At 43.1% G+C, this 27,978-nt stretch overlaps 1 protein-coding gene across 3 annotated transcripts; it reads right to left on the bottom strand.

Moving 5' to 3' along the window:
* Positions 1-90: 90 nt before the first annotated feature.
* LOC105184290 (protein Star) lies at positions 91-27,701 on the bottom strand. Of its 3 annotated transcripts, none has more exons than XM_011142999.3 (7): positions 26,257-27,694; positions 19,640-21,195; positions 13,949-14,140; positions 10,917-11,130; positions 9,705-9,869; positions 6,731-6,922; positions 91-6,294 (listed from the first exon to the last, which is right to left on the bottom strand). In XM_011142999.3, the coding sequence occupies exons 2-7, from the start codon at positions 19,657-19,659 to the stop codon at positions 6,109-6,111; spliced, it is 969 nt and encodes a 322-aa protein (XP_011141301.1). In that variant the 5' UTR covers positions 19,660-21,195; positions 26,257-27,694; the 3' UTR covers positions 91-6,108. The 3 variants fall into 3 exon arrangements, with proteins under 3 accessions (XP_011141301.1, XP_025153424.1, XP_025153425.1); XM_025297639.1 differs by lacking the exon at positions 26,257-27,694 and adding an exon at positions 25,372-26,246; XM_025297640.1 differs by lacking the exon at positions 19,640-21,195 and having other exon boundaries at positions 26,257-27,701.
* Between the last annotated feature and the right edge of the window lie 277 nt (positions 27,702-27,978).

Here is a 27,978-nt window from a genome sequence, read left to right as displayed (position 1 = left end):
AGATGTAAAAAGAATAACGAAACTGATAAATATATAGGTTGAAGGAATTATCCGAGGATTATATAAGGGACAATAAACGAAAACTCTGCCTTCAAAATATAATATCCAAATTTATTGCTGTCGAAAGGAAAGCGCAACCTTATCTGAAACGTCAAACCTATGTGACTTACAATACGTGTCGTAAAAAAAAAAAGAAAAAATAAACAAAAATGGAAAACGCATCTCTCTCGAAGAACGCATAGAGGCACTACAACGAAGTCAATGCCGTGTGTAGGCACTGGAGGATTGAGAGAAAAAAATGTTATGCGTGTCGATAATAATTATGGAATGATTCTCGAGAAGCGATAAGGCAAGTGGATTATTCTTACAAGTAACTAAGAGCTCACGGAGAGGAGGTCGCGTTGAGAGTCGTGCGCTTCGGCTCACGCGAGTCCGTAATTCGATAATCGAGTAATAATCGACGCATGCGCGTCCATCACAAAATGTTGAATTTGCGGATTTCGCGAATCCGCCAATCACTTTCAACATTTCCGAACCCTTCGATCCTCGAGCGGCGCGAAACTAAACTCCATGGCGACCGGGTCGACTTGCTAATGGTCAATATCACGAAGAGAATTTGTTCCACACAGTGGGAAGATAAAAACGAAAAAACAGGAAAGATTTATTCTCGCATCGCGAATATCACACCTCACGATAGGTCGAAGCGCCACGAGCGTGACTCGATGAGTGAAAACGGCACGGTTTCGGTTCGTCGCGACGAGATGATGATGATTGATCGGAATCGGATGAGAATCGGAAAGTCATTAAGTATCTAACGCTGTGCTCTCCTAAGAAATCGTATAGAATCGCGACAGTGCGTCGGCTCGGGATCCCAAGTAAGAAGAACCCGCTATCACAGCGGCGTGCGTTTAACGCCTTGGATGACGGCCATGGCGCTCTCGATTATCCGATTATGTGCATTTTCAACTCGAATCAAGCACGGGTCGTCGAGTTTCACTAGGCGTTAAACGCGCGCCACGAAAACACAAACGGTTCTCGCATCTCGCCCGCGGTTATCGCGTAGCTGAAGTCTATGTGACGTGAAAATAATACGTTTCCGCCGGAGGGGAATAGATGGCGCGGTACGAAGTATAAAACTGTCCTCCTCGAAATTGCGCGAAAGAGTCTCCGGAAGAATTAGGTGATTCGCGACAACTGCGAACGCCTGTTGCAAAAAGTAACTTGGCCAGCCGAAATCTCATCGGAGGAATCAAAGAAGACCGCAAAGAGAAAAGCACGGAAACAATCATGAATTTTCGCCTCCAGTGCGAACTCGTAAAAAGTGAACATTTCCAAAAAATGCTTCTGAGTCAGAAAATGTTCACTCTTCCCGAGTTCACGTTAGAGAAGGAGACTCATGATCGGCCCCGGAAATGAGGATTGATCGATGTTTACATGAGAGAAAGAGAAAGAGAGAAAGCAGAATTGTATTCACCCTACTGCTATTTCGTCGATCCGCGAGTCGAGCTGAACGCAAGCGAGCGAGAACCATTTGCGGGGATCATGTGGGCTCGCTCGTCGACACGTGCGTGGGATATTTGAAAAGAATCGTCTTACACATAGACTTAGGCCCATATTTTGAATTCTCTTTCATCACTAAAAGTGACTCTAAAAGTGGCTTATAGCCAATTAGGAGGTTTATAAGCCACTTTTATAATCACTTTTAACGATAAAAGAGAGTTCAGAATATGAGCCATAGTATACCTAGAGTGCATGTTCGAGGAGTAGGGGTAGATAGCTCACGTAGAAAAAGATACACTCTGTTTTGTCTATACGTTCTTTCTCGCACACTCTCGATAGAAAGGGAATGGAGGAGGCAGTTGCTAACCTGTACGACAGTATAGCCGCTGTTTTTTTTATTTTTCTTTTTTATATAATGATCAACCCAGGTCATTGTGCTTTCAACCTTCGGCCTATCCGAGGTAGATACAGCCACTATACTGTTGTACAGGTTAACAATTGCCTCCCCTATTTCCCTTTCATCGAGAGTGTGCGAGAGAAAACGCACAGACAAAATAGAGTGCATTCTTTTCTAGTGAGCTCTACCCCCACCCTTGGAACTTGGGAGAACGCACAGTCTAGGTATGCTATGACTGCGTTCCGATATTTACTGCCAGCACTGAAATTCTATGGTATACGTGACATAAACTATGTATTTTCAGTACTTGCGATGAATTTCGGAACGCAGCCTATGTCTATGGTCTTACATACTAATAAGGCCCGTGTGCCGTCGATATTTACGTCTTCGTCCAACGCTGCGGCCGGCCGCGCGCGCAGTCGTTGACGGCTTATTTCCGCGAGCATCGATCCGAATCGACGCGGTCGGAATTCGGCCGATCGCTCTTAAGTCACTCTAAATGCATGGAACCGTGGAATACACACATTAACAATAAGATCAACTCGCTCGCTTATCACTGCGACAACATCGGCGCATGCGCGACGATGCGACCGGCACGTGCACAATGCCTGTTAAAAAGTCGAGTCAACACATCCTTGGTAAAACGCTCGAGGGTTGGGTTGCGGGGGCTTACCTTGGGTTTGATTGGGTTGAGATACGCTAAATGGTAAATATCGAACGCGAGAAGTGACAGCTCACTCGCTTTTTGGTGTGACGCCTCTGAAAATGATCGCGGATCACGGAGAGGCGTATCTCTCAGATGTTTTCTCGACTCTGCTGCGCGGCAGAATTGGATCTATCAGAATTGGATTTTCGAGCGCTCGCACCACTAATAAGCGACTCGGCTCCTCGAATCTCGGAATTATCGTTTCTGCGTCTCGATAATTCGAGTCGGAGAGTCGGTGGTCACCCCCCTCCCTTTCTCTCTCGAGGTCTACGAAGGCCCTCGAGAACTCCGAGATCCAATCGTCCGGCGAGATTCTCGCATCGTGAAAGTGAAGTCGTAATTTACGTGGAAATCTCACCCATAAAATAATGCGGCTATCGTTCATCGAAAGGAAAAAAAAGAGAGAGAGAGAGAGAGGACTCGAATCTCGTTGTTCGGCTCCCAATCACCAGAAAGAATTAATCCATTACTCCTTTCGCCCTCCGCGCTGCGCTTCCGGAAAAATCTTCTCACTTCTCACGGAGTAAACTAATCGCGCGTTGCGCGTTCCACTCGAGCAGGCTCTCCGGGTCGTCAGTAGGGAAAGGGAGGGGAGCCAAAGATGAAACTCGGACGAGAGTGTCACGCGAAAATGCTACGACTCTCGCGAGCCATTACTGCTATGCGAAAATCAAAGCAGAGGACGACGATAACGCACATGCGCGCGTGCACGCGTTATTAATTATTGGGCAGTCTCTGCACGTGCATGAGAAACACGAGAAGTAGCACTCGGTGTGCGGAGATCGACTTAAAATGCGACGTGAAGTTAACCGTACGTCAGAATAGAGACGCGAGAACACAATGTGTCGCACACAACCTCTTTAATCTAACAAAGACTGGCGTCTCTTCCACTCTCTTGCGGTAACGGCGCGTGAGAAGCCCGTTATTTATAACGTGCTCCTCTTGTTGTCACCGCGCGGACATTTAGATAACTACTTGATCACTCGTGATCGATCTTCTTCAGCTACTTCTTCAACTACTTAATCACTTAAGTTTCTCCGCATGACGACACGCGCACGACGTGTGCACCACGATGTACGTGCGAAATATGAACAGAGCATAATGTAACGTAACGTGACATGACGGTGTCATTCCGAAACACCTCGTGTCGCAAAAGTCTGGCCGCGCGAGCAGTCGAAAGGTCGCAGACAGCTCGGACTTCAGTCTCGCCCGCGTTCCTGCGGAATTTCAGTCTTAATCGCACGCATCGCAAGCAAAGGGAAATTCAAAGTCTCTCTTGTGCGCGGCTTATTGGCGAATAATCGTGTGGATACGCGTAGTCTGCCGATAACTAAAAAAGAAACAAAGGCGACGTCGTGAAGTGTAAGTAAGAGGAATTGAACATTCCTTTCATCCGAATGCAGCTCGGGACGCAGCCGATGAGAGAGCTCGAAGAATTTTCAGAAGTTTTCTCAACGGACATTTGCTTCTTTCTAAACTGTGTAAAAAAAGGGTAAATATTAATATCAGTGACGACCTCATCGATTTCAATGACCTTGACTATGCTGTCAAGGACATGATTCTGATTAGGGTATAAAAAGTTTTAGCCGTCGCTCATTGTTTATTAGAAAGTTATCGATAAAAAAAAGTTTCTTGAAAAGAGAACGAAAAAGGCACGTTTCATGAATATTTTTTCGTGCCCATTAAAAAGAAAGAAGAAACCCTTAGCTCAACTTAATCTAACTTGATTTATACGTCTTTGCATATGATTGGGCGTTTTGGGTTTTAAGGGAACCTCTTCAACAACGCCTGATTATACACAAAAATGTACAATTTGAGTTGGGCTAAGTTTTTTCGGAATGGAGGTGCAGGAAGAGAAGTGAAGCCCTCTCTCCCGCTTCTATGTACCGTTTTAATATTATTTAATATATACTGTGTCAGAAAAGTATTTATGAAATTTCTATTTATGAAACTTCTTTTGTTCAGAACTTTTTGATAAACAATGAGAACAACTCTTTGCGAGTTAATCAAAGTCATGCCCTTGAAAACATATGTCAAGATCATTGAAATCGGTGAGGTAGTCATCAATATAAATATTTACTGAAAAGGAAAAAAAAACGCTCAAACCATTTTGAAGCATTGCGCACTCGTTTGCAAGACGATTGAACACATCTTTCTCGATGAATTTAGGAACACATCAAATGGTCACAGTTATGAGCCATTACTGATCTGTCATGGCGGAAGTCGAAGTGACAATATATTTTCTCTCTTCGACGTCGAGAATTTTACTACATTTTGACCTATCAAATAAAAGTAAACAGGTGCTCGCAACTGAGATTATTCGATGCGCGCTTCCAACCTCAGTGAAAAAAAATATATATACGCTCAAATCACACCGCGAGAAACGAGTAAACACGAAAAGTCGTGGCGTACCTGAAGCGGACTCGAGGTCTCGCGGATTTATGAAAACACTCCCACGCGTTTTCCACAACATGATGACTGCGACAAAATATACGAGCGCGCGCGCACGTGTGCACAACGATCATCGATTGCAATGTCGGTGGTGTGTGTACTTTGCTCCACGTCGACGGGAAGAATCGCGGCGAATCCCGATATTGACTGTGCGAGACTACCAAGCGAGAACGCCAGTTCGTCGGTCTGTGAGCTCGTTGACGGCGGGAGAGAGGGGGAGGGGAAGTTCGATCCGAGATCGTAGATTTACCCCTGAGGAATTTAAGTAATTCGAGCAATTTTCTTCCCCGAGGACAAACTCTCGGATAAGGAGACCCATGTAAGGGCTCGGGGGAGTCCTTAAGTTTTGCGTAATTCGCAATCGCGAAAGTCGCCGAGGTCAGAAAGTCTTGGGAGGTCTCTGAGCTGTTAAACTACAATTCAATACCGCGGGAAAGCACTCTCGAAAATGCGAGAGCCTCGCGAGATTTCATTTCCAGACAGCTGCGAAAGGACTCACGACCGCTATCACTTTTCTTGCCGTCAAAACTTTCGAGTCGCACGAAACAGCTGTCACTCGAGGTCGTTAATCGACCTTGACGGCGACCCTGACAAAGTTCACGGAGTGAACCTGACCTGCGAGTCTTCAGGGATTCGGTCCCGATCGTCGCGCGGGCAAATGTTGCTCCACAAATCGCGGGGGCGACAGCTTAGCTGCGGGGTGTTGAGACGCGAGACACGAGAACGAACGACACAGTCCCTAAAATTCGACGGAAGACACTCCGCGCGATCGATCGTTTTCGGCTTCCTCGGCGGCGGCGAATCGAGTCGTTCTCGAATTTATCCTCGGATGAGATCGTACAGAAGATTAGAAAGTTTCGTTCGAGTCAAGTACTTGTAGGAGAAGGGAGACCGACAGATAAAAACACTCTCAGGGACGAGTGAAAAGAGCGTGACGCAGAGCGGGATTTCCGTCGATGTGTGTCCCGGCTGGCTTAAATTCTAACATCCTTTCGTTGTCCTGGGACACATACGTAGAACAGTCTGCCCGCCGCGCTCATCTGAGTGTCAAGGTTCAAATCTTAAGCAGGGTATTGTAGAGGAAAATCCACTTCCCAGTGTCGGTCGTGTGCACGAGCTTGTATCGTCGGCTGGTCATCTTGTCGATGAAGCTCTTTGTCTCCGTTTCACTGTGATGAGGGCTCCAGCGTATCGACAGGACCGATATTCTTATGATGTCCCAAGGGATGGTGTCGAGCACCTGCGATAATTTCCAATCGCTCTTACGACAAGCCACGACCGTTCATTACGGGGTATTTTTATAACGCTCGCGATCGATCAGCGCTGTATTTTCAAGATATGCTTTTCGTGCTGAATTGTTATTTTACGGTCGTGCTGCGACAGAGAGAGCCAACATAAATTCCACATGTCGGGCGAGCGCGTAACAGATTTAAAAACCCGAAACGGTCGCGTGAAAAACCGCTTGTCTCTTCTCGGGTAACAGTCGAAACGCGCGCGAACGAGATAGGCGGGATAAAACATGCGAATAAATCCATGGAGGAAATAAATCGAAAATAATTCGATACTCGCGCTACACTCGCGGACAAATAAATAACTGCGCGAATCACGCGCGCACGAGATCGCGTTGCTGCATCAGCAGGCAAAATGTGAAATTATTCACTTTTTCGCATCGTTACCTGGCCGTCGGGAGCGTCGGGGCTGTCCAGACTCAGGTAGTCCAACGTCGTGGCGTTGTACGCCAACAGCACGCTGTACAGCGGGAAACACTTGAGTCTGGTGGTGGGCAAGCTGTCGTCGGACGGCACGAGACTGTTAGGACCGTCACCCAATTTCGTCACCTGCACCTCCGACTCTTGGTGATATTTGATCTGCAATTTCGCGGGCGTTTCGTGATGAGAGGCACGCACGTGCACGCGATGCATTGACGAGTTCGAGTGCAGGGTGAGTTTTTTACTTCAGCACAAATCCAACGCATTTTCATCGAACAAATGACAATATGACGTCTCCGATCGATGTTTGATGGCATGTTTTCGAAAATGGTTTGACGAATGGATTCAACTGAAGTCGATAATAAGTGTGTATACATGATCAAAGTCGGTAAACATCGACAATTTAATATTTATATGCACATGATTTTTTGATACAATGTTATTAATTTTTTAAGCGTTTTACAAGCACACGTTTAACTGTCACTGTCGTTGGTTATTAAAGATGAAGTATCAAGAAAAAAATCAGAAGAAGACTCATCTTTACATATTTTTTTAATCAGATTACAATTTAGTAGTGTTTACATGTCAATAATCACACATAACCATTAACATTTTTAGGTTAGAAAATTACATCCACCATATTCAATCAGAAATGTCATCAGTCCATCGGCAAAATGAGTCGATGAATTTGATGGATGACTTCAACGATGTAAATAAAAACACATCGATGTAATTCATCTATGTGTTTTTATTTACATCGCTGAATGAAAGAACGTTTCGCTGCATTTGCGCTTCATGCGACGGATCAATCGATGATTTAAAAAGCTCACCCAAATTACGTTTCTACGTCGCTCATATTTAAGATTGCCAGATTTGCAAGTTGGTAGGAGAGGACAGTTAAAAATTCTGATGAGCAAAATAAGAAAAAGGTAGAAAAGTTATCAGGTGGAATGTATCTGTCATCTTTCCAATTTAACATCAATTTTCAGCTGTATATACAGGGTGTCCCATTTTTACTTAGACATATTTCGAAATATTTCAAAAACAATGCATTTTCGAAAAAAACATTTCAAATAAAAGTTGTAGGGTTTAAAGGAGGCCGTTAGATGAGCTAGAATTTAAATTTTTGGCCCGGGACCCATTTTAAGCTCAATAAGGCCCAAGTTGATTTTTTTCAATGGAAATACCCAATTTTTAATGCAGATGCGTATTCTATGAAGAAAAGTAAGGAAATTTTGTTACTGGTAATTTTTCGCTAAACTTTCTCCAACAGACGCAAAATAATGCTCGAAGTTCTTATTTTGAAACACACTCCAGCCAATGAAGGCAAGACAATGGCCGATGTGTCCTTGGAGGGAACATTGGTAGATTTCTAAAAGATAAGTTTATTCCTTCATTGTCAATAACACTCATTACTAATATGCGAATGTTCTATTTACGTATCATCGTCCATCGGTCTTGCTTTCATTGGGTGGAATGTGTTTCAAAATAAGAACTTTGAGCGACTACTTTGGAAGAAGTTTAGTAAAAAATTACAAAGAACAAAATTTCCTTCTTTTTTTCCATACAATATCAACCTGAGTCGAAGCCAAAATTTAAACAGGTCATCTGATGACCCCCTTCAAATCCAATAACTTTTATTTGAAACATTTTTTTCGAAAATGCATTGTTTTCGATATCTAAGATATTTCGATATCTAAGTTAAAATGGGACATTCTATAGATATAACAAAAATGTCACCAGATAGTGACTGTAATAAATCACTATGGCAGCGCATCTGATAAGCAAAAGAAAAACTCCTTCACGCAAAAAAATGATTTAGCGAAATTAGCCAAATGTCGGTAGCTATTTCGAACTTAGTTGAAAGACTAACTGTTATGTTTACCGTCATTGCTAAAAATTAGTGACCAGAGGTAAAATGTATTTACAAAGTACAATTTACTACAAAGTACACTTTATTACAAAGTACACTTTAACTTTTTTATTTGAAATCAAAAGCACATCTTAGCATGAGTAGCTAAGAAAGTTGCAGTTATTGATAAATATAATGCGCGCGTGAATCTCGAGGTTCGGACTACAATTGTTTCTGGGACATTGCTATATGTATGATTTTGGCGCGCATAGCTTTCACGGTTAATCTTTCGTTGGCTCTGAGGCCGATGGATGTGATTTTTGTCAAACGAAACTACGCATAATTTTTATCGCTTTCATTTATGTGTGTATTATAGCCAATGTACAGGATATTTGATAACTAATGACTCTATCAAATAAAAGTTAAAACGGGTTAGAATTAAAGAAAAAGCCATATAATATGTTTAGAAAATCGCGATAGTTATTAAATTATTACTGATTGAAAATGGCCATACTTAGAAGCCATATCAATCTATAATAACTTAATAACTTAGTAACTATTGCGAGTTTTGAAAAATACATGACATTTTCCTTTCTTTCAACCTGCCCTTATTTTGTAAAGTTATAAGTTACCAAACATTCTGTACAACATTGCTTCCACGACAAAATTGATGGTTAAAGCAGCTAAAACCACTTGGCATGAATAACGAAGAATATATAATTTTTGTTAAGATTCTTAGCCTTACTGCAAATATTATTACGTGCTATTGCGAAGAATATGGTAGCATAGTGGGTTCAGCTACATGTCGTTTATTTTTAGCAGCTAATATTTCTTACTACAACAAATAAGTTTGAAGAGCTAATAAATTTAGATTTGATAGCAATGACATTAGCTGTCCCTATTTCAAAGACACATCTTAGCTACCACAGCTATATTTTAGCTCCTTCGGCTAATCCTTTTTCTGCGTGTTCGATGCGGTATGGAAGGACAAATAACATCCTTGTCAGGACATAAAAATTTTGGCTAGAAAGGACAATCCCTCCTTCCCACAGAGGAGGACAACCCCGTCTGGCAACCGTATTCATATACCTCTTTGGTATCCTTGTCCGTGCTAAGACATGCGTGAAGGACCCTGGTCCGCGGGTTCCTGGTACTCCGTTGCGCCTCGAAGAAGCTCTTAGGCTCGGTGAGTATCAGGACACCGCGCCAGCTTAGGTTGGCCTCCAGCCAAGCGGTGCTGGAGATCGCGCCTATCTGAAAGAACGATGGCGACCGTAGTCGGTGACAGATTTACGAGTCCGGCTCGTGCGATCGTGATAGGAATCGCCAGATAAATCGAGTGCATCTCCGCGGCCTAATTTTCTTGCTCGTCGCCAATAACGTCGAGATAAATCAGCGAGTGGGAAGATACGGCACGCATCTCTCCGTCTATCCTCCTCCTTCGCCACTCTGTATTTTTAACTCGCGTGTCGGCGGCAATTTGCTAGTTTTGCGTGCGCGGTGCCTTCGCCGGTATTACGTCGCGCTATCGTGAGCGATGAAGAATCGTTAGCGCAATCATGCGATATCTAATTCAGGCTTTTAAAGCTATTGAAGCCTCGTCGCTGACACACTTCGGTCTGATCTGAAATCCCGAGCTTCACGAGCCGCGCAAACGAGGGAACGTGCGATAAAGTGTGCGCCGGAAGAGAACCGACTCGAAATCGTTATCGGAAGCCATGCTCACAACTCTGATAACGCGCGCGCATAAATTCCGTTTCTACAAAGAGCGAAATTGTCTGGAAGAAACGTTAATCCTCTAATCGCAGAAAGTTACGGCGAATAATTTACGTGGCTGAACATTTTCGCGCTTAATTGCGCGCGCGCGCAGCCATTAACGGCGCGAGTTTTCTTTTCTTGCGAGAAACGGCCGGTAAAACATACAAATTCCACGCAAAGTGTAATTACCCAGAAAAGTTTATTTTTCTTTCCCTTTTTTTCTACGTGGACGAAATTACCGGATAAAAATTGGCACCGTTGAAAGTTGAACCGCGTGCGGCGTAATGACGGCGAATTTTTCTCCAAAAGGGGGAAGCGCTTCGCGTTTCGACGTTTCTGTCTGCTGAGGATTTTCACGCACCCTATATATGACAATACAAATCGCTCTCGCTGGCCGGCTACGAAATGTGCGGGTTACGCGAATAAAGAGAAATTACATCGCCAGCGCGAAAGAGATGGAGTCTCCAATGTGCGAAAAACAGGGACGCCGCCGCGCGGGACATTAATCATAGCAGCGAATTAAAACGGAAGAGAGTCTCTCACCCTGCTGATGTACTCCGCATAGACGCCCTCGCGCTTGCTCTGCGACAAAGTGGCCACGTACTTCTCCTCCGACGTCTGGGTGGCGTTCAGCGGGTCCTGGTGCGTCGTGCTTTTCAGCTGCACCTGCCGTATGTAAGCGACCAATTGCGGATTGTCCATCGAGACACTGTCGAGCACGTAGTCCCTGGTCATGTTCGCATCAAACGCCTGCCTCCTGGTAACGGAACGTCGGCTTTAAACCACACCACCAGTGGTATTCAACCTCTTCCCATCGTCATGCCTCTAATCCGAGGCTCGATCGTGTAATCCTCCCGTGGGAACAAAGGGAGCAGGAGGAAAAAGAACAGACAGGTGCAAATGTTCGCACGAATTGGCCGAGCGCGAAATCGCGTCCCGCTCTCGCGGGTCCGCGAGGGAACCACGAGACCCTCTCCGCCGGGCTGGGAAATTTGACTCGACTGAACAAAACGGGACTTGAAATAATTGAAAGCGAAGGTATTCAGCGACTATTACAACCGTACAATTCGTTTGGCCGATGCACGATTGAGCGAACGTATGTTTCTTCAGCGTCGAATTCCCTGCAAAAAGCTGAAGCGGACGTTCTGGTGTTGTGCTATCGAGAGTGCCGATCGCGTGAATTGCGCCGTTGTACTCGCAATTTCCTTCGTCAAAACGCGAGAAAATATCGAATAATCACGCAGACCGCCCGGAGGATCTCTCGCATTCCTTATCGGGACATACACTTAAATATGTATAAAGTTATGTGACTTCGAAGCTATACTGATACATCGATATCCTTGACTTAAATTATAAATTAAAGTGTTTTAAAAAATGGTTCATGACTTAAGAGTGGATAGTGCTCACAAAATAGAGGAAAAGTGCTGACAAACATGGGTGGAAAAATTAATATTGTCGGAGTTAAAAACAATTATTTATCTTAATTAAAAAAAGCGACTACTCGCTTCTTACAAAGTTTACAGATTTTCTACATGTCCTTCTGCTTCTGTTTCTGCACACGCTTCACATCTTCGTAGAATTGCGGAGTCTTTCAAAAATTCCCAGCTTTCTCCCAACTATTTGACAGGTATTTTGTATTCTCTGATATAATTCGTTTATGTCATCCATCAATGAAGAGTATGCTCTTAGGAAATGTCCATAAAAAAGGTCCAGGGGATTTAAATCAGAAGAACCAGGAAGCCATGAGACTAATCAACCCCGTCCAATCTATCCTTCACCGCAGAACCTATTTAAATGTAGCCAAACGCTGAGTGCAAAATGAGCTGAAGCTCCATCGTGCATAAACCACAGCCGGATTTAATTAAACAACTTGCTTAAATTAAAATAAATAATTGTTTATAACTCCGACGATATTAATTTTTCGACCCATGTTTATGAGGATCTTTTTCTTCCATTTTGCGCATTAAAGGGGAAGGTGGTATTATGGCTCTTGTAGGCCAATTACATTATGGCCGCTCTCAATATCTTTGTTACTAGGTAACGAATTTCAGTCATTACTTATGGAATCATTTGTTTAGTAGTTCGCCGTTAGCGCAATGACGCTAATATATCAATATGCAGTATATAGTTAGCACTTTTTATAACGCATTTTTACTTTCGAGTATTTCGAAATATTTTTCAAGATATATTTCAGCATTCGATTAGACATGTTTCCTCATTATTTTTAAACTTGAGCGTATTATCACACGAATATATGCACAATTGAGTATTTTATTTGTTACTTGACATTTTACTCGGCTGTGCATCTTTCAAGTTACTAGAGATGTGCGAACTATCCGAATTCGAATCCCTATGATTCGAATCCGAATAGGAATCAAATACATTATCGTTTGCATGCATCAGCTACAAAACGGGCCATTTGAGCCTGTGTATGTTGAACCCTCAACTTATAATTAACTTAACTTATAATTAATAACTTAATTATAAATTACTTTAATTTTTTAAATATATATTTTACTTTAAGATGATATTACATTAATATCAATAATTCCCTTTCATATTAAAATCTTCCATCGTTATTTTTGCATGTTTAATAGTCATGTTAAATATTTTAATGATTCGAATTCGATTCGAATTCGAATTTAAAAAATGATACTCGATTCGATTCGATTCGACATAAAAATTCTTGATTCGCACATCTCTACAAGTTACGCAAAGAAATAAACGAAATAGAAAAATGACATTTTGCTATTGTGGCCCCATAAGAGTGCTGATAAATATTGTCTCTTTTTCGAGGTTTTCATACCAAAATAATTATTTGACAAATCGATTCTAATCTGTAGTCCACTATTGCACTCATGTTTGCACTACACTGCTGTCTTTCTGGCAGCTTGTGTTTCCTAGCAAGTAAGTTAATTCCACATTAAAAATTCCATTTAAAAAATTCGCAGTTATCTTCATTATTATTCTCCTTCTAAGAGTTTAATTTGAATAAATATATAATTTCATAACTAAACACTTTGTGTTATTTTAAACAAAATCAATATTTTGTATCAGTTTTAGTGGGAAGCCATATTCACTTCATTTGCTCGCCGACTCACTATGCTGTGTTGCCACATTTTTATAAATAACATCCTAAATATAAACATTACATAAATTTGAGTCTATAATCGATTAAGGAATACTGTGACAAATATGATCATTCAGTTCTCACTTTAAAATATTAATTGCTGACATAGTTATTATATTGTACAATACAAAAAGTAAAAGGAGGGCCATATAATACCAGCTTCTCCTCTATCTATTCTCAAAGTCATAAACTCTTTTCTTTTTTAAACACCTTGTATATGCAAATATAGATATTGCACATTCCTGTAACTACAAAGTTACAAACCGTTTTTTTCTAGAATAAAATTTTTGAAGATTGTAAATTAATTATTAATTTATACCTGGAAGTTAATACTTACTAGGTTTCACGTTACACAATGTTTTTTATACTCACGAAAAGAAATTGAGTTATAGAGGGTTAACTTTTATCGCGACTCGAGGATTGATAAGACTGAGTAGAGTATCACCTCAGTGCCGCAGCCTCGCTCCAAACGAGGAGCAGAGCCATGGCGATGGAGAAGGCTCCGAGGAAGGCCAAGCAGGGGGCCAATCCTTTCCACCAGGTTCTTTTATAGCTGGCCAACGACGATCCGGCCATGACGGAGCCTATAGGCGGTGGCAGAACTCCGTTCGACGGGGGCGCTCCTGCGGGAGCCATTCTGCGGGAACAGAATAAACGCGTAAACATGAGTTCCATGCAAATCGCGGGAGTCGGACGCGATGGCGAATTTCGTTTCCAACAAGTTTTCGATGCGTCGCGCGTCGCGCGTCCCATATGACGAAGGTGTTTTCAAGCTGAGCGTTACGATCAATTAAAAGTTTGCTGAACTAAAATAATCGATAAATCGAGCATCAAAATTAATCAATAGTCATGTATGCAATCATGAATAATTTATAAAATCGTTCGGTAAGATTAATTATTCAGCAGATCAGTATAAACGATCACGTCGAAATGAAGATACCATCATTATTTTAGTCAACAGAATTTAGTTGTTCAATCGATTAACGTCCAATGCTGCTTGAATAAGTAAATCAATTAAGAGCTCAGTTGACCAAAATAGATCGGGAATCAAAATTAATCAGTATTATATGCAACTATGAATAATGTATAATCGGTCTCGGTGAGATTAATTATTCAGCAGTGTATAAATTTGATTGTTTTGGTCAACAAAATTTAGCTCCTCAATCGGTTAACGCCCAACGCCGTGATATTTGAATAAATCGTCGAACGGTTTCTCAGTTATCTCGAGGAAACGAGAGGATGAGGGAAAAAATCAAGATATTTCAATGAAAATTAACGAGTCTCGCCGAGATTGAGTATTACTTTAATCACCGCGACTTAATTACCGCGACTGATAAAAACCAGCGTTTCGCAATTGACTTACACGGCGCGGAGTTGTATACGGAAGAATTTTTATTGAGGCCGCTGAGAGAGAAGGAAAAAATTTAATTTAAAGTTTTATATACGCTCGGCAAAATTAAAAAAAAATTCGCGAAAAATAACAGCTCCTGCGCCCAATATCTCGCCGGGGAGGCGAATCGACGTGGCTCGCACGCTGGGGAATCCGTAATCGAGAAGAAGTATATAGAGGTGTTCTGGGACACCCTGTGCAATAAGGCATGGAGGTGTACGCATGAGTCACCTTGCACTTTCTAACCAGCATTTTTTCTCAGTTACGCGGTTCACGCGAATGCATACGTGAAGGATTCGACACAAAGGAAGACCCTTGCGGGAAGATCGTCACTATAACTATTCCGCAGGACGAACATTTCTCTCTCGCGTGTCGCCCAAAATATTCTCCTTTTCTTTAGTCTCGCGGCCCAAGATATTTTTATTCCTGATTATCAATCAGTAAACGGCGCACGACCTCGAGGAGGATTCCAATTCACACAATGGAGAGAGATAGTCGGTTTGATTGATCGACCTCAGGGAGGAAAAGAGGAAAGGAGTGTGTGATAGTCTCAGAAAAATTTATAAAAATAGTTTCCCATCGCGCGGGGCAGGCAGCGGATCGCGTGCGTCACGCTGTGCGGAATAATTCCGTTATTTGTCTTGCGCTGTTAAAGAGCATGGTTCGCTCCGCCATACAAGCGTAAACTTTGCGCGCTTGGAGAAGCGTCCGCTGGGTTCGTCGCGGTGTATTCAGCGGCAACTTTTAGCGGATGCAAACCGAGACGAATGCTCGCCGTCGAATTTGCCTGTCGAAGTTGAGACAAACCTTGTTCTCCAAAGCCTCTCTCCAGTGCGGAAAATATTTCGCGACTGTACCCCGCACACACTCGAGGATACGTTTACCCGCGCATTTCCCGATCAATGTGAAGCCGCCCGTCCTCTAACGAAAATCTCGAGATGTATCAACAGGTTCCGATCCGCAGTCGACGAAAAGGAGGAGAAACTTTTCGCGAATCTTTTTCCATTCGTCGCGCGCATGATAATCGAGCCGCGCCGCCTTTCCTCCTCACGCCTTCACTTCTTGCGCTCATAAATGTCACTTGAGGTTAACTTAAACCGAATTTGAGGGATTTTAAGATAATTGAACGAGTTTCGCGGAGATTCATGGAAACTTGTACAATCTTGATATCACAATATTATTTAATTATTCGTGCAAAATTAAGAAATAAAATTAACCACTCGAGAATCGAGATATATTTGCAATCAGGATGGGAAAGTACTTGTTGCTACTGTATTCGTTATTTGTAACAAAGTTACAGTTACAATTACAGTTATTTCTTTCAGTAATTCTAACTTTATTTTATTCCTTTCCCACCATCATTAACTGTAATTTAAGTTTAAGTTCAGTTAAGTTTAGTTACATTTTTTTGTAATTAATAATTATAATAATAATTACAAAAATAATTATAATTTAATAATTATTTTATAACTGTATGCATTATAACTGTATTTAATAGTTACTTTATAACTGTATAACATAATCAAGTATACAATATATAATAAATTAATAACTTGAAATGTAAGATTTTTATATTTAATTAAATTTTGTATTTAAAATAATAGTGCACAATCCTTACAAGAAAATAACTGGAAAGTAACGACTCCTTACTTATTGAGTAACTTATACAGCTATAACAAATTATTTTTCAGAATTGGTAATTTGTAACTGTAACTCTAGTTACTTTTTCAGTAATGAGAAAACTGTAACTGTAACTGTAACTAGATACTTTTACAAGGTAACTTTCCCAAACCTTGCAATTAAAGTTGACTTAAACATTTTCAAATTCTATTTGAGTTATGAATGAATCGGGAAAGTCTCACGAGTACATCAAGTGTTATATTGTATGATTTTTCCCTTACTTATACAGGATGGCCTACATAAAGTGTGACAATTCAGAAACTCTAAAAATTTGTCGTATTAAAAAATTGTTCATAACAAAGTTTCATGTATTCGAGAGGTCTTTCTAACTATATAAATAAACTATATAAACTATATAAAAAGTCTAACTCTAAACAACATTTCTGGGATAATGCTAGCGCAAGCTTCACGTATTCTTCGTTTTAAATCTTCTTTTGTCATAAGTGGTTGAAATCTTTGATATATGCTCATAAAAAATAGTTCAATGAACGAGGTGGCCATTGAATAGGACCGACTTATCCATTTGTCACCAAATACTTCCAAAAACTATTTTTATGGGGATATATCAAAGAAAAATGTTTCCACCACTTACGATAAAAGAAGATTTAAAACAGAGAGAATACGTCAAGCTTGCGCTAGCGTGACCCCAGAAATGTTGTTTGGAGTTAAACAAAATTTTGTAAAAAATATTAATAAGTGTTTCAATGTGAATGGTCAACGTTCAAACATTTAATAAAGTAAAAAATGTGAGAAACTATGTAGCCTTTTATTTAATTTATGGTTTTATCACTTTTGTTTGAATGCACTTTACTGCAAAGAATAAATGTTTATAACTTTTGATAGAATTTCCTAAAGAAATGTTCCAGATAAAGTTTACTTGTTTCTTCCCATAGAGTCGAAATATGTAACATTTTACAGAAGGTCCCATTTGAAATTACAAAGTTACCCCCCACCCTCCCCTTCAGAGCAAAGCGAGGGCGGACTTTTGTTTATATAGTTAGAAAGACTTCTCGAATACATTGAAACTTTGTCATGAACAATTTTTTGACAAATATTTTAGAGTTTTTGGGTTGTCACACTTTACGTGGGTCACTCTATATATGTATAAGGTTGAAAATCGTATGGAATCCTAAAAACAAGTCAGATAGCACTCGTCCTGAGATTATTCTAGATACACGCAGGTCATCTTTAGATAGTCCTTGGGTACATCTTGGACGTGACTAGGATGATTTTGAGACATCTCATGCTATTTGAGAAGTGTTACTACATATATGACACATGATATATGATACATATGCCAGGTGTGCACCGTGGGACATCCTGCGCGACTCAACTCAGATTAGGGTTGCCAGATGTCCTCTTCTGGGAAGGATTATCTTTCTTTCTGGCTAAAATTTGCTAAAATTTTCATGTCCTGCCAAAGACGCTATTTGTCCTAGTTGGTTACTACACGAAAGCAATTTTTGTTTGTTTGTCAGATGTCTCATAGTGACTTATCATAGTCACTATCTAATAACATTTGTCAATATATTTCTATCAATTATGCAGGGTGAATCTTTTTAATCTTAACAGGCAAATATTTCGAAAATGTATAATTTTACTAAACAATGTTTCAAATAAAAGTTGTATAGTCCAAAGAAGGGCGTATAATGGTGTCCTTGGTTTGACTTTGAAACATATATTTAAGGTCAGATGGAGGTCAATTTAATTTTTTCAAATGGAAATCCAAATTTTTTATTATATCTTCTTTTTCTACCTATTTTTATTATATCTTCTTTTTCTACTTACCAATTAATTTTAACGACTTTTGTCTGAAACATTTTTTTATTTATTTAATATTTTTGAGATATTAAAGAAAAATTTGGTAATTTTTTTAGTGTTTAACTTTCGATATCTCGTTAACTCCGACTATTTGTCGGAAGAAAAAACAGTACTAGACTTTTTTATTTTACTTGGTCTCAAGAATATATTAAATATATAGCGTCCTGACTTTTATTAATTTGATGGTTTCGAAATTTCCAAAAGTCGATAACTTAATAAAAGTTAGGGCATTATTGTAACAATATATATATATATATAATTATATTATTAATAATGTATCATAAATATCATATATATACAGAGTGTCCAATTTTAATCTATCACCTCTCGTAATTCTGTAGGGAGCAGTCGTAGAGAAAAATATTTCAGACAAAAGTTGTATGATTTTGGGGGACATAAAACAACTACATCAGTTTGTTTACAAATGGCGCCACTTTCGAGATATTCACTGATCATTACTTTTCTTAAATGAAAATCCCAACTTTTGATTATATCATCTTTTTCTACTAATTAATTTGGACAACTTTTGTCTGAAACATTTTTTTATTGTTTTTGTTGCCCAACGTTTTTGAGATATTTAAGGAAAATTTGGTAACTTTTTCAATATGTAACTTACGATATTTCGCTATTTGTTGGGAGAAAAAATAGTATTAGATAGAATATATCAAATACATATTTGAAATGTATAATATATGCAATCGAAAATTGACGTTCGAAAAGATTCTTACTGAAAATTTTTATTCAGATCTAAAATGAGATTTCCGAAAAATTTCCTACGCAAAATCTCAATTACTTCATATGATATCTCAATTGAGACATCGTATAAAAAAGTAAATAGTAATATTTAAATTATGATATAATGTGAAAAATAAAAGTTCTTCCATTTAAAAAATTTTTTAATTATATTTTATATCTTATTATAGTAACTCGATATTTATAATATAAATTTTTGAAAAAGAAAAGTTTTTCTGTTTTTCATATGATATTCCAATTCAAATATCATTACTTATTTTTTCATATGATATATGATATTTCAGTTAAAATATTATATAGGAAATTTTTCAGAAATCTCTAGAGCTCAATAGAAGTTTTTCATCAAGAATAACAGGTCCGATGATTATTCCTTTCTCACTAAAATTTTCAGCCGCCCATCCTTGTCGATTTACAAATCTGGCAACTCTGATTCAAATTCTGTCCGCAACTACATCTTTGCGTCGCGATTCTATCCCGGCGGAGTCTACTCACTTCGCTTTCACCGGCTCCATGGTGACTCGCGTTCTCCCTTGTTCGTGAAATCGAAGCTACTTCAGCGAGGCGCGCGTGTCCTGTGCGCGGGACCATTTATATCCTCAGTAGGGCGTCGCGACGCACTTTGCTCACGTGCAGAAGCTCGTCATCCCTGGCACGGCGACGCGCACGTGACTCTTCCCGGATGCACGTGGTCGGGGTGAAATTGAAAAGCTGGATTCGCGACACTGGACGTAGCCGTTCAATCGACACTCTGTGACCAGCAATTGTTATCACCGTGTCACACACACACCTACACATATGATCGCCTACATACACAGCACGCGTACATACACAGTGGATTGCGTCTGTGACTGTCAACGCGCGTTCACAATCGTCGGTTCACAAATGTCGCGAGCTCAGTTGATAGAAACAGTCGCCTCTCGCGATGTGTTGCCAGCGACTCGACCTTCTCGCGTGTGTTGTCGCCAGTGTTGTGTGTTGTGTATGCCGCTCTATCGAGTCAATGAGACGGTCCGTGGCGGTTTGTCGCTCTCCGCGCGCTCGTTCCGCTTTCCCCACGGCGACGACGACGACGACGACGACGACGACGCTGCGGGAAGAAAACGCGCGACGAGTACCAGTGTGAACGATCGGTCAAGGGACAAAGCTCGGTTCCCCGTTTCTTCTTTGTCTTCCGGAATCGTTCGTCGTGCGGGAATGTACGTGACACCGGTTGAACGTCCGCCGAAGTCTCGCTCAAGCTGTCATTCGTTGCATTCAGCGAGACAAAGCGATCAGTGAATGAGCTGTCGGCGGTAATTGGTTCTTACTACTGGATCCCTAAATTCAAACCAGTTACTTCGACCAAGTAGCCAACCGTTGTGTTCACTGGGCGCACCCAGTCGACGCGATGGGCTTTCCCGCGGAAACGTTCCCAGAGTGCCTTCGCGCCCGGATCCATTCGAGACTTATCGAACATCGATTTTGCACATCGCGCTCTCGGGACGTTCAAGATGACGTTGTCTCCCGTGGACTTTCTCAAAGCGATTCGCCCCGCAATATTTTCCAAAGCGGAGATTTACGGATCCTCGAGGATTACAGTTAGCGGAATCCCTCTCGTGATAATTCCACACAGGCTTCTCGTGAAAGAGTTCAAGCTTGCGAGGGGGGGGCGATCAGCCTAATTGGTTCTTGAGTTTTCCTCGGACGCAGAATCGCAAATGCCTCGAGGATTATTCACCGGCCAGTCCCTTCTGGCGTTTCGCTCTTCCACGCGCCTTCTCTTCCTTTTTCTCCTTTCACGGCTGGTGCCCCCCTCAGGATTCTCGTCGTGCTTCTCGATGCGCTCCAGCTGAATTTTTATAGAACCCCGAGCCCTCATAGAGAGCGCGGCACTGTTCGCCCCGACGGTCCTTCTTCGAACTTTTGTCCTTATTTTGCTATGCTCGTTACAGGCATGCAGCGAAGATGATCGCGTGTTGCTCGGCGTGACGAAGATCCCTCGAGGGATCAGCGCTCTCGGGCTCGAGCTTTCCCGTGTATTTCCCGCCGGCCCGGGCGCCCTTTTGTGTCTGCAACAACAAAGAAAAATCGATCCCTAACAATCGGCCCCGTTCGAGAAGGAACACTTGAGTGAGTCACGCGAGGCGCGCACCCCGAAAATTCCCCGAGCGTTCTCCTCGCTGCCGCCGCATCGCCACGGACCTTCCCTTTTGGAATGCACTCGAGACGTATCCCGTGATCGGACTCCCCGACGGACGGAAGAAAGCCACGACGAAAGAGGGGTCGAGACATAGCTGGGATCACGCGTCGCGACGTTCTCACCGCTTCACCGACGCGGTGCGCTCTCTCTCTCTCTCTCTCTCCCCCCCCCTCTCTCTCTCTCTCTCTCTCTGTTAGTCCGCCGACTTCCCCGCCAGCTGACAGCGGATTACATATATCGATTCTAACGAGACGACGACCTTACGCGACGAACGGGAACAAAGGCGAGTCGGAGACGTCGAGCGCGGCGCGACAGACCGAGCGAGCGAACATTCCGGACATTTGCGGCGGCGACGACGGCGGCGGCGGTGGCGGAGGAGGTGGAGGTGGTTGAACAGAGAAAGCATGTGTCGTGTATAATCGTCGAATGTCGCATTGCAGCCGCGACGACGACAGCGGCGGCGGCGGCGGCGGCGGTAGCGGCGGCGGCAACCACGACGGTAACGGCGACACACATGACGATGCCCTCCACATCTGTCGTCGTCTGTCCTTGTCGCGTACACAACCGCCGCCGCCGCCGGGTTGCTGCCCGACCAACCGTCTCCGTTCTTTCCTTCTTTTTCGTCTTGTTCTTCTTCTCCTTCTTCTGTCGTTTGACATGTAGACGAGATATGCAGACTTCTGCCGACTGGTGGCCGTCGGGGTGCCGACGAACGAGTCGCGATTTTTCGCGCGAGTGAAAACGCGAGATGCGATATCGAAGATGACGAGGGCGAGCGGGTGCTCGAAGATCGTTGGTATGGGATGTAGGAAAGTGCAGGATGCGTCCACCGTCAAGATTCGTTGAAAACTTCGCGATAAGATCTACTGTACACGGATATTCGATACAGCCCGTCGCGTGCACGTTTCCTTCTTTATCTCAACCTTTAAAAGCTATCATCAAAGAAAATTACGTTAATGCTGTCATGGGTGAAATGTCAGTCTAGTATATATCAGGTGTAGTAAAAAGAAATCCATTATTTTTGCATGAAATTGAAGGCTTTAATTACCATAGTTAGAATGATCCAATTTAGGTCAAATATGCGCCGTTTTGTTCGATAACTTATTGTCATTTTGAAGGTAATTTCATTATGCCTCTCTCATAGAAGCCCTCGTCCCTATTGGCAAAAAATTGAGACAGTCGATTTTCACAAGCCTCTCTTGAAGCGAATTTTTCACCAGCAAAATTGTTCGCCATGGACAGGAACAGATGGTAATCACTTGGTGCCAGGTCCGGACTATAAGGTGGATCCACAAGAACCTCCCAACCAAGCTCCCGGAGCTTCTGGCGAGTCACTATCGATGTGTGTGGCCTGGCGTTGTCCTGATAGAACACAATTCCTCTCCTATTGGCCAAAGCTGGCCGCTTCTGGGCGATTACTTCCTTCAGACGGTCCAATTGTTGACAGTACAGTTCCGAGTTAAGAGTTTTGCCGTAGGGGAGCAGCTCATAGTAGATAATTCCCTGCCAATCCGACCAAACACACAGCAAAACCTTCCTAGCCGTCAATCCTGGCTTGGCCACCGTTTCCGCCGGCTCACCGCGATTCGACCACGACCGTTTTCGCTTGACGTTGTCGTAAGTGATCCACTTTTCATCACCAGTGACCAACCGCTTCAGAAATGGGTCGATTTTGTTGCGATTCAGCAGCGATTCGCAGATGGAAATTCGGTCCATGAGGTTTTTTTGCGTTAACTCGTGTGGCACCCATCGAGCTTCTTTTTGTATCCAGCCTTATTCAAATGGTTCCAAACGGTTTTTTGTGCAATCTTTAGCTCTTGGGCAATCGAAACAGTGCTTACATGACGGTCGGACTCGACAATGTTCATGATTTTATCGATATTTTCGACAATTGGCCTTCCAGTGCGTGGTGTATCTTTGACATCGAAATTACCGGAACGGAATCGATGAAACCAAAATTGCGCGTGATTGGCTGTTACAGTATCAGGACCATAAACACTATTCACATTTTCAGCCGCCTGGCTTGCGTTTTCGCCTTTATCGAAGAAAAACTGTAAAATATAGCGTATTTTCTCTTTGCTAGTGTCCATCTTTGACGCGCGCTCAAACAAAACTGAGTCAACTAATCACAAAACTGTCACAAAAGTTTTTTTAGTACGAAATCTCATCTTTCTAACACCATCTAGTGGAACCCGATCGGACTTATACAACGCGAGATACAGATAACTAAAGCCGTCTATTGGAAAAATAATGGATTTCTTTTTACTACACCTAATATTAGGAGGTTGAATTAGTTCTGGTCCCTAGCGATAGATGACTTTAGTAACAAGTTAATGATTAGTACGAATGTTGAAATCTGGCAACACTGAAAGATTTGACATCTCTCTATGACATATGACAGTTGACACATTATTGTTACTGATAGTTTCATTGTTTAGACGCGTCTAAAATGGATCGTATAAAATTGCATTTTCGACATTCATTACTTTTTTTGTTTGATTTAAAAAATTCGGCAAGTGAAGCTCATGAAATGCTTATTACAACTTATGGTGTGATCAAGGCTCCATTATATCCCAACTGTAAACTGTGTTTTCAACGATTCAAAAGTACTGGTCAACCAAAAAAATTCGAAAACTCTGAATTGCTAGCATTATTGAATTAAAACACCGCTCAAATGGAAAAACAATTGGCTGAACAACTCAACGCCGATAAATCAACAATTTCTAAACGCCTACACGCCATGGGAAAGATTCAAAAGGAAGGCAAATAGGTTTCACATAAATTGAGTGAAAATACCATTGCAAATCGTTTGAAAGTCGCCGTGTCTTTGCTTGTCAGACAGAAAAAAAGAGTTTTGTGTGACGAATTTTAACTGAAGATGAAAAGTGGATTTATTTTGATAAGCGAAAAAATCATAGGTTGATCCAGAACAACCATCAACATCGACACCAAAACGAAACATTCACGATCGCAAAGCAATGCTCTGTATTTAGTGGGATATGGAAGGTATGGTGTACTATGAGCTTCTAAAACCGAATGAAACAGTTACGGGGGGGGCGATACCAGTAACAATTGAACAAATTGAATGATGAATTAATGCAAAAAAGGCCAGCGATAGTCAGCAATAGACGCAAGTGATTCTTTTGCACGATAATGCTTGCCCACATGTTGCTTCAAGCGTTAAACAAACATTGTTAGAGCTCGAACAGGAAATCCTTCCGCATCCAGCGTACTCTCCAGACTTAGCACCATCTAATTACCATCTATTCCGATCGATGCAGCACGCTTTGACAGATACACACTCCAATAATTACGAGAATGTGCAAAAACGGGTGTCTGATTGGATTGCTTCGAAAGACAGATCGTTCCACCGTCGCGGAATCGCCATGTTGTCAGAAAGACGGGAAAGGGTCACAGCTAACGACGGAAAATATTTTGATTGATGCAAATTTAACCATTTCTTTAAAATAAAGATAAAGAAATTAACAAAATAAGACCAGAATTAATTCAACCTTATCTAATATTTCTTTTTGTTTTAAAAATCAAGAAAAGTCAATCAAATGAATCCAATTGAATTGTCTTATCGCTGTCGAATATTAGATGGAAAGTAGAGAAGTTATTACTTGCAGCGGTTATAAGGGTTTATTTCTAACGAGGTTGAAGTAAAATTCACATGGGGCGAAATTGCAGCCACGGCAGCCTTTAAGGGTTAAAATTGAATTGGAAGTGCGGCCGTTGGCCGGGCAGACAGGCGAAGCCGGCGACTTCGATACATACGCGGCATTTCTCACACCGCTGACTCGATATGGGAAAAGTGGGCGAACGTAAACTCCGCCTTTCCCGTACCTGACCGACGCTGAATTCGCTCGACTGCACTAGTGCGCAACGATACGCACGGCTTGACGTAACAGCATGTGCACGGCACATGATGAGCATCCCGACGCGGGTCCGTGCATGTGTGCGACGATGGTCACCATGCTGTTTGACGGAATTTCCGTCGCGCGCGCCCCAGTGGCCGAGACACTTGTCGGCTATGTTTACGCACCTTAAGTACTTGAGTAAATTTGTGTACGATGGGCTTTTAGAGCACTCGGTGAGAGTGCTCGGTGCACTCAATCAGACCCCCGCCGCGACCGGACGCGATCGATAGATTTGCCGATAGATAGGATGTATCGGCACGGAGCTCGCGAGCAAATTGAAATAAAGATGGACTTGTTTGATCTGTAACACGCGCGCGCTGTCCTCTCGTTTGTCCAACGGGCAGTCGTCTCGAGTGCCCGAAGATTCGTTTGCTGAATGCTCGAGCGGTTCGCTCGGCGCCGAGAAGAGACGAACGTTGGTGTCCGACGTAAACGTGACATCGCACAATGGCGTTACTGATTCGACGGATATTCACGGACAATCGCAGTCTTCACAGAGAAGCTGTCTCTGCACGCTCGGACACTTCGCGCATTAAACGGTCTCTGCAACGGAGAAAACTCACGCTGAAGATAAACCGGAGTCTTTGTTCATCAGCGACGCGCAAACACAGCGCGTCGCTAATGAGCGAGAACTCGAGCCGGGTCTTGACGTCGACTAAGGATTCCATCGTTTCTGCCGGAAACGAGAAGCACTTCACCCCATAAACAGCGCTGCGAATTGGATTTTTTAGCGACTCGGCTGCGAGGAAAATCACGCAACCCGCTTGCGCAACTTGCGCGCAAACCGTCCGTTTTGCTCGCTTTCGCCGTATAAGGACGGCGCGAGATAGCCGCGAAGAAACTCGCGGGCGATCTCTTCTCCCGATGAAGGAGACGTCCTCGCCTTCGTCAGGAGAGCCAAGCCTGCGGTCCTGCCAACTCGAGAGAGCCAAAGTGCACGAGCCGCAGCTGCGTTCCCAAAAGCCCGAGACCGCCGAGGCAACCCAGGCTTTCTTCTCTTCCCCGCGTACCTGGCTAATATCGCGGCGAGACGTATCCTCCCGCGTCGACCAGGATCGGAGCATCGAACAGGTTTCCCGTGGCGCTCTCGTTCTGCCGCTTCTGGAGGGCCGCTTCAGTATCCCCGAGGCCGAGAGCGGATCCACGATGACTTCGCGACTGGGTCGACCCAGTGACGAGCCACACTGCGGTGTTTATGACACTGCGCGGATGATGACACGCGAGAGTACCCACTGGGAGGAAGTCGTCCACTCCGTCTCCGTTTCTCTCTCTCTCGCTCTCTCTCTCCCCCTCCCTCCCGCTCACTCACTCATTCCCTTTCTGTCTCTCTTATACAGCCTCTTTGTCAGTCACTCGCACTCTCCTCTTCTCGCCTCCCACGTTGGCTCTCCAGCAGGAGCTCGAACGAATGCAGAGGAGAAAGAGAGAGGATCGGTCTCTCGCACGATTTGGCCGCGGCTTCACCGGCGCTCGCAGGATGGCACGCACCAACTGCTCCGAAGAGGAAGTGCAAGCGACGTGTGTGCCCGACTTGCGGCGAGTCGGCCTCTACTGCCCTCCAGCACCTGGAACTCAGCCTGACGCGCTGCTCGGCCGAGTACAATGCCTCCTATATCGGGTGTCCTTCTTTAAACGCCGCCTACCTCCGTCCTCAGCTATCCCCTTCAAGTCGATACAGGCCTCTCTCTCGCTTTTACGAGGACACTCTCCGTTCTCCTAGCCAGGTAGTAGCCAGTGACTCTCATCTCGTCCCGATGAAACGGTACTGATCGCCACCAGGTGTGAGCCGAGCGAAGTCGCTCGGCTCTCGGGCTTCTTGAACATTTTCGCTGAGATTTTCGCCAGCCGAGAGGCGCCGGCTATTCTCCGCGTGTCGACGCGATCGAGCAGTTTTATGTATCGACAAATGGGACTGAAGATGGCGCGCCGCAATCATGGTTTGGGCGGCCCTCTTTCGCGCCCTTATTCATCTCCGTTCGTCGCTCTTTCTGATTTCCGAAGCACGTCGCGATATATTTAACATCGCTTTCGCGAATTCGTCTTCGTCGGGGAGACTTCACTCAGGGAAATTGGAAGGAAAAGATTGATTCGCACGGATGAAAGACACGTCGCGTGGCTTTCACACGGCAATCGAGAATAAACTCAAGAGATTCGCCGGATAGGGGATGATACGTTTTCTACCGTCGCGCCTCGATGCATATGCAAATACAGCGCGCACCGGGTCTTCTCGAAGCTTCGAACGAACGTGCTACGTGCTTTGAAAGCTAACAATGTTTCTCACTTACACGTAATTTTACCTTACAACTCAATTCCCAAGTCGCCGTTCTCATATCGCTGTCTTGGAAAATATAAGCGGCGCCGCGCGGAAGCCATGGGGATACTTCTTTCCGGCAGAGTAAACACCTGAGACACAAGCTCGAGCGAACTTATGTCAAAACGTACAAAAAGGATGCGTTCGGAATCTTTGGTAAAATGTTCATTCGCCAAGTTCTCGAAATATCGATGAGGCTGAAAAACGGTACGTTGTGCTCTCGCGCATCTCACGGGAAGAGAACGGAAACAGCGCGAGAAGCGCGCCGAGAATTTGAGAATTGCCGATGGACGTCGATATGTTAAAGACAACATAGTGGCAGGCGTGTTCCAGCCATGGCCACAAGCCGGTTCAGCACAGCAGAAACACTGACAAAAACCAGCCTTAACTTGGAAGCCGGACATCGCGGCTCGGCCGGTTG

Source organism: Harpegnathos saltator, unplaced genomic scaffold (genome assembly GCF_003227715.2).
Source record: "Harpegnathos saltator strain DR-91 unplaced genomic scaffold, Hsal_v8.6 scaffold182, whole genome shotgun sequence".
Lineage (NCBI taxonomy): Eukaryota > Metazoa > Arthropoda > Insecta > Hymenoptera > Formicidae > Harpegnathos > Harpegnathos saltator.
Note: the sequence above shows the minus strand (reverse complement) of the source record. Positions and strands in the feature narration are given on the sequence as shown.

What these genes read in the sequence shown, in the direction of transcription:
- LOC105184290 (XM_011142999.3), bottom strand. Translation starts at nt 19,659, where the DNA reads ATGGAGCCGGTGAAAGCGAA. An exon ending in ATGCGGAGTACATCAGCAGG is followed by an intron (nt 9,870 to 10,916) that starts GTGAGAGACTCT and finishes TCGTTCTTTCAG; the next exon opens with ATAGGCGCGATCTCCAGCAC. An exon ending in CGGACAAGGATACCAAAGAG is followed by an intron (nt 6,923 to 9,704) that starts GTATATGAATAC and finishes GCGAAATTGCAG; the next exon opens with ATCAAATATCACCAAGAGTC.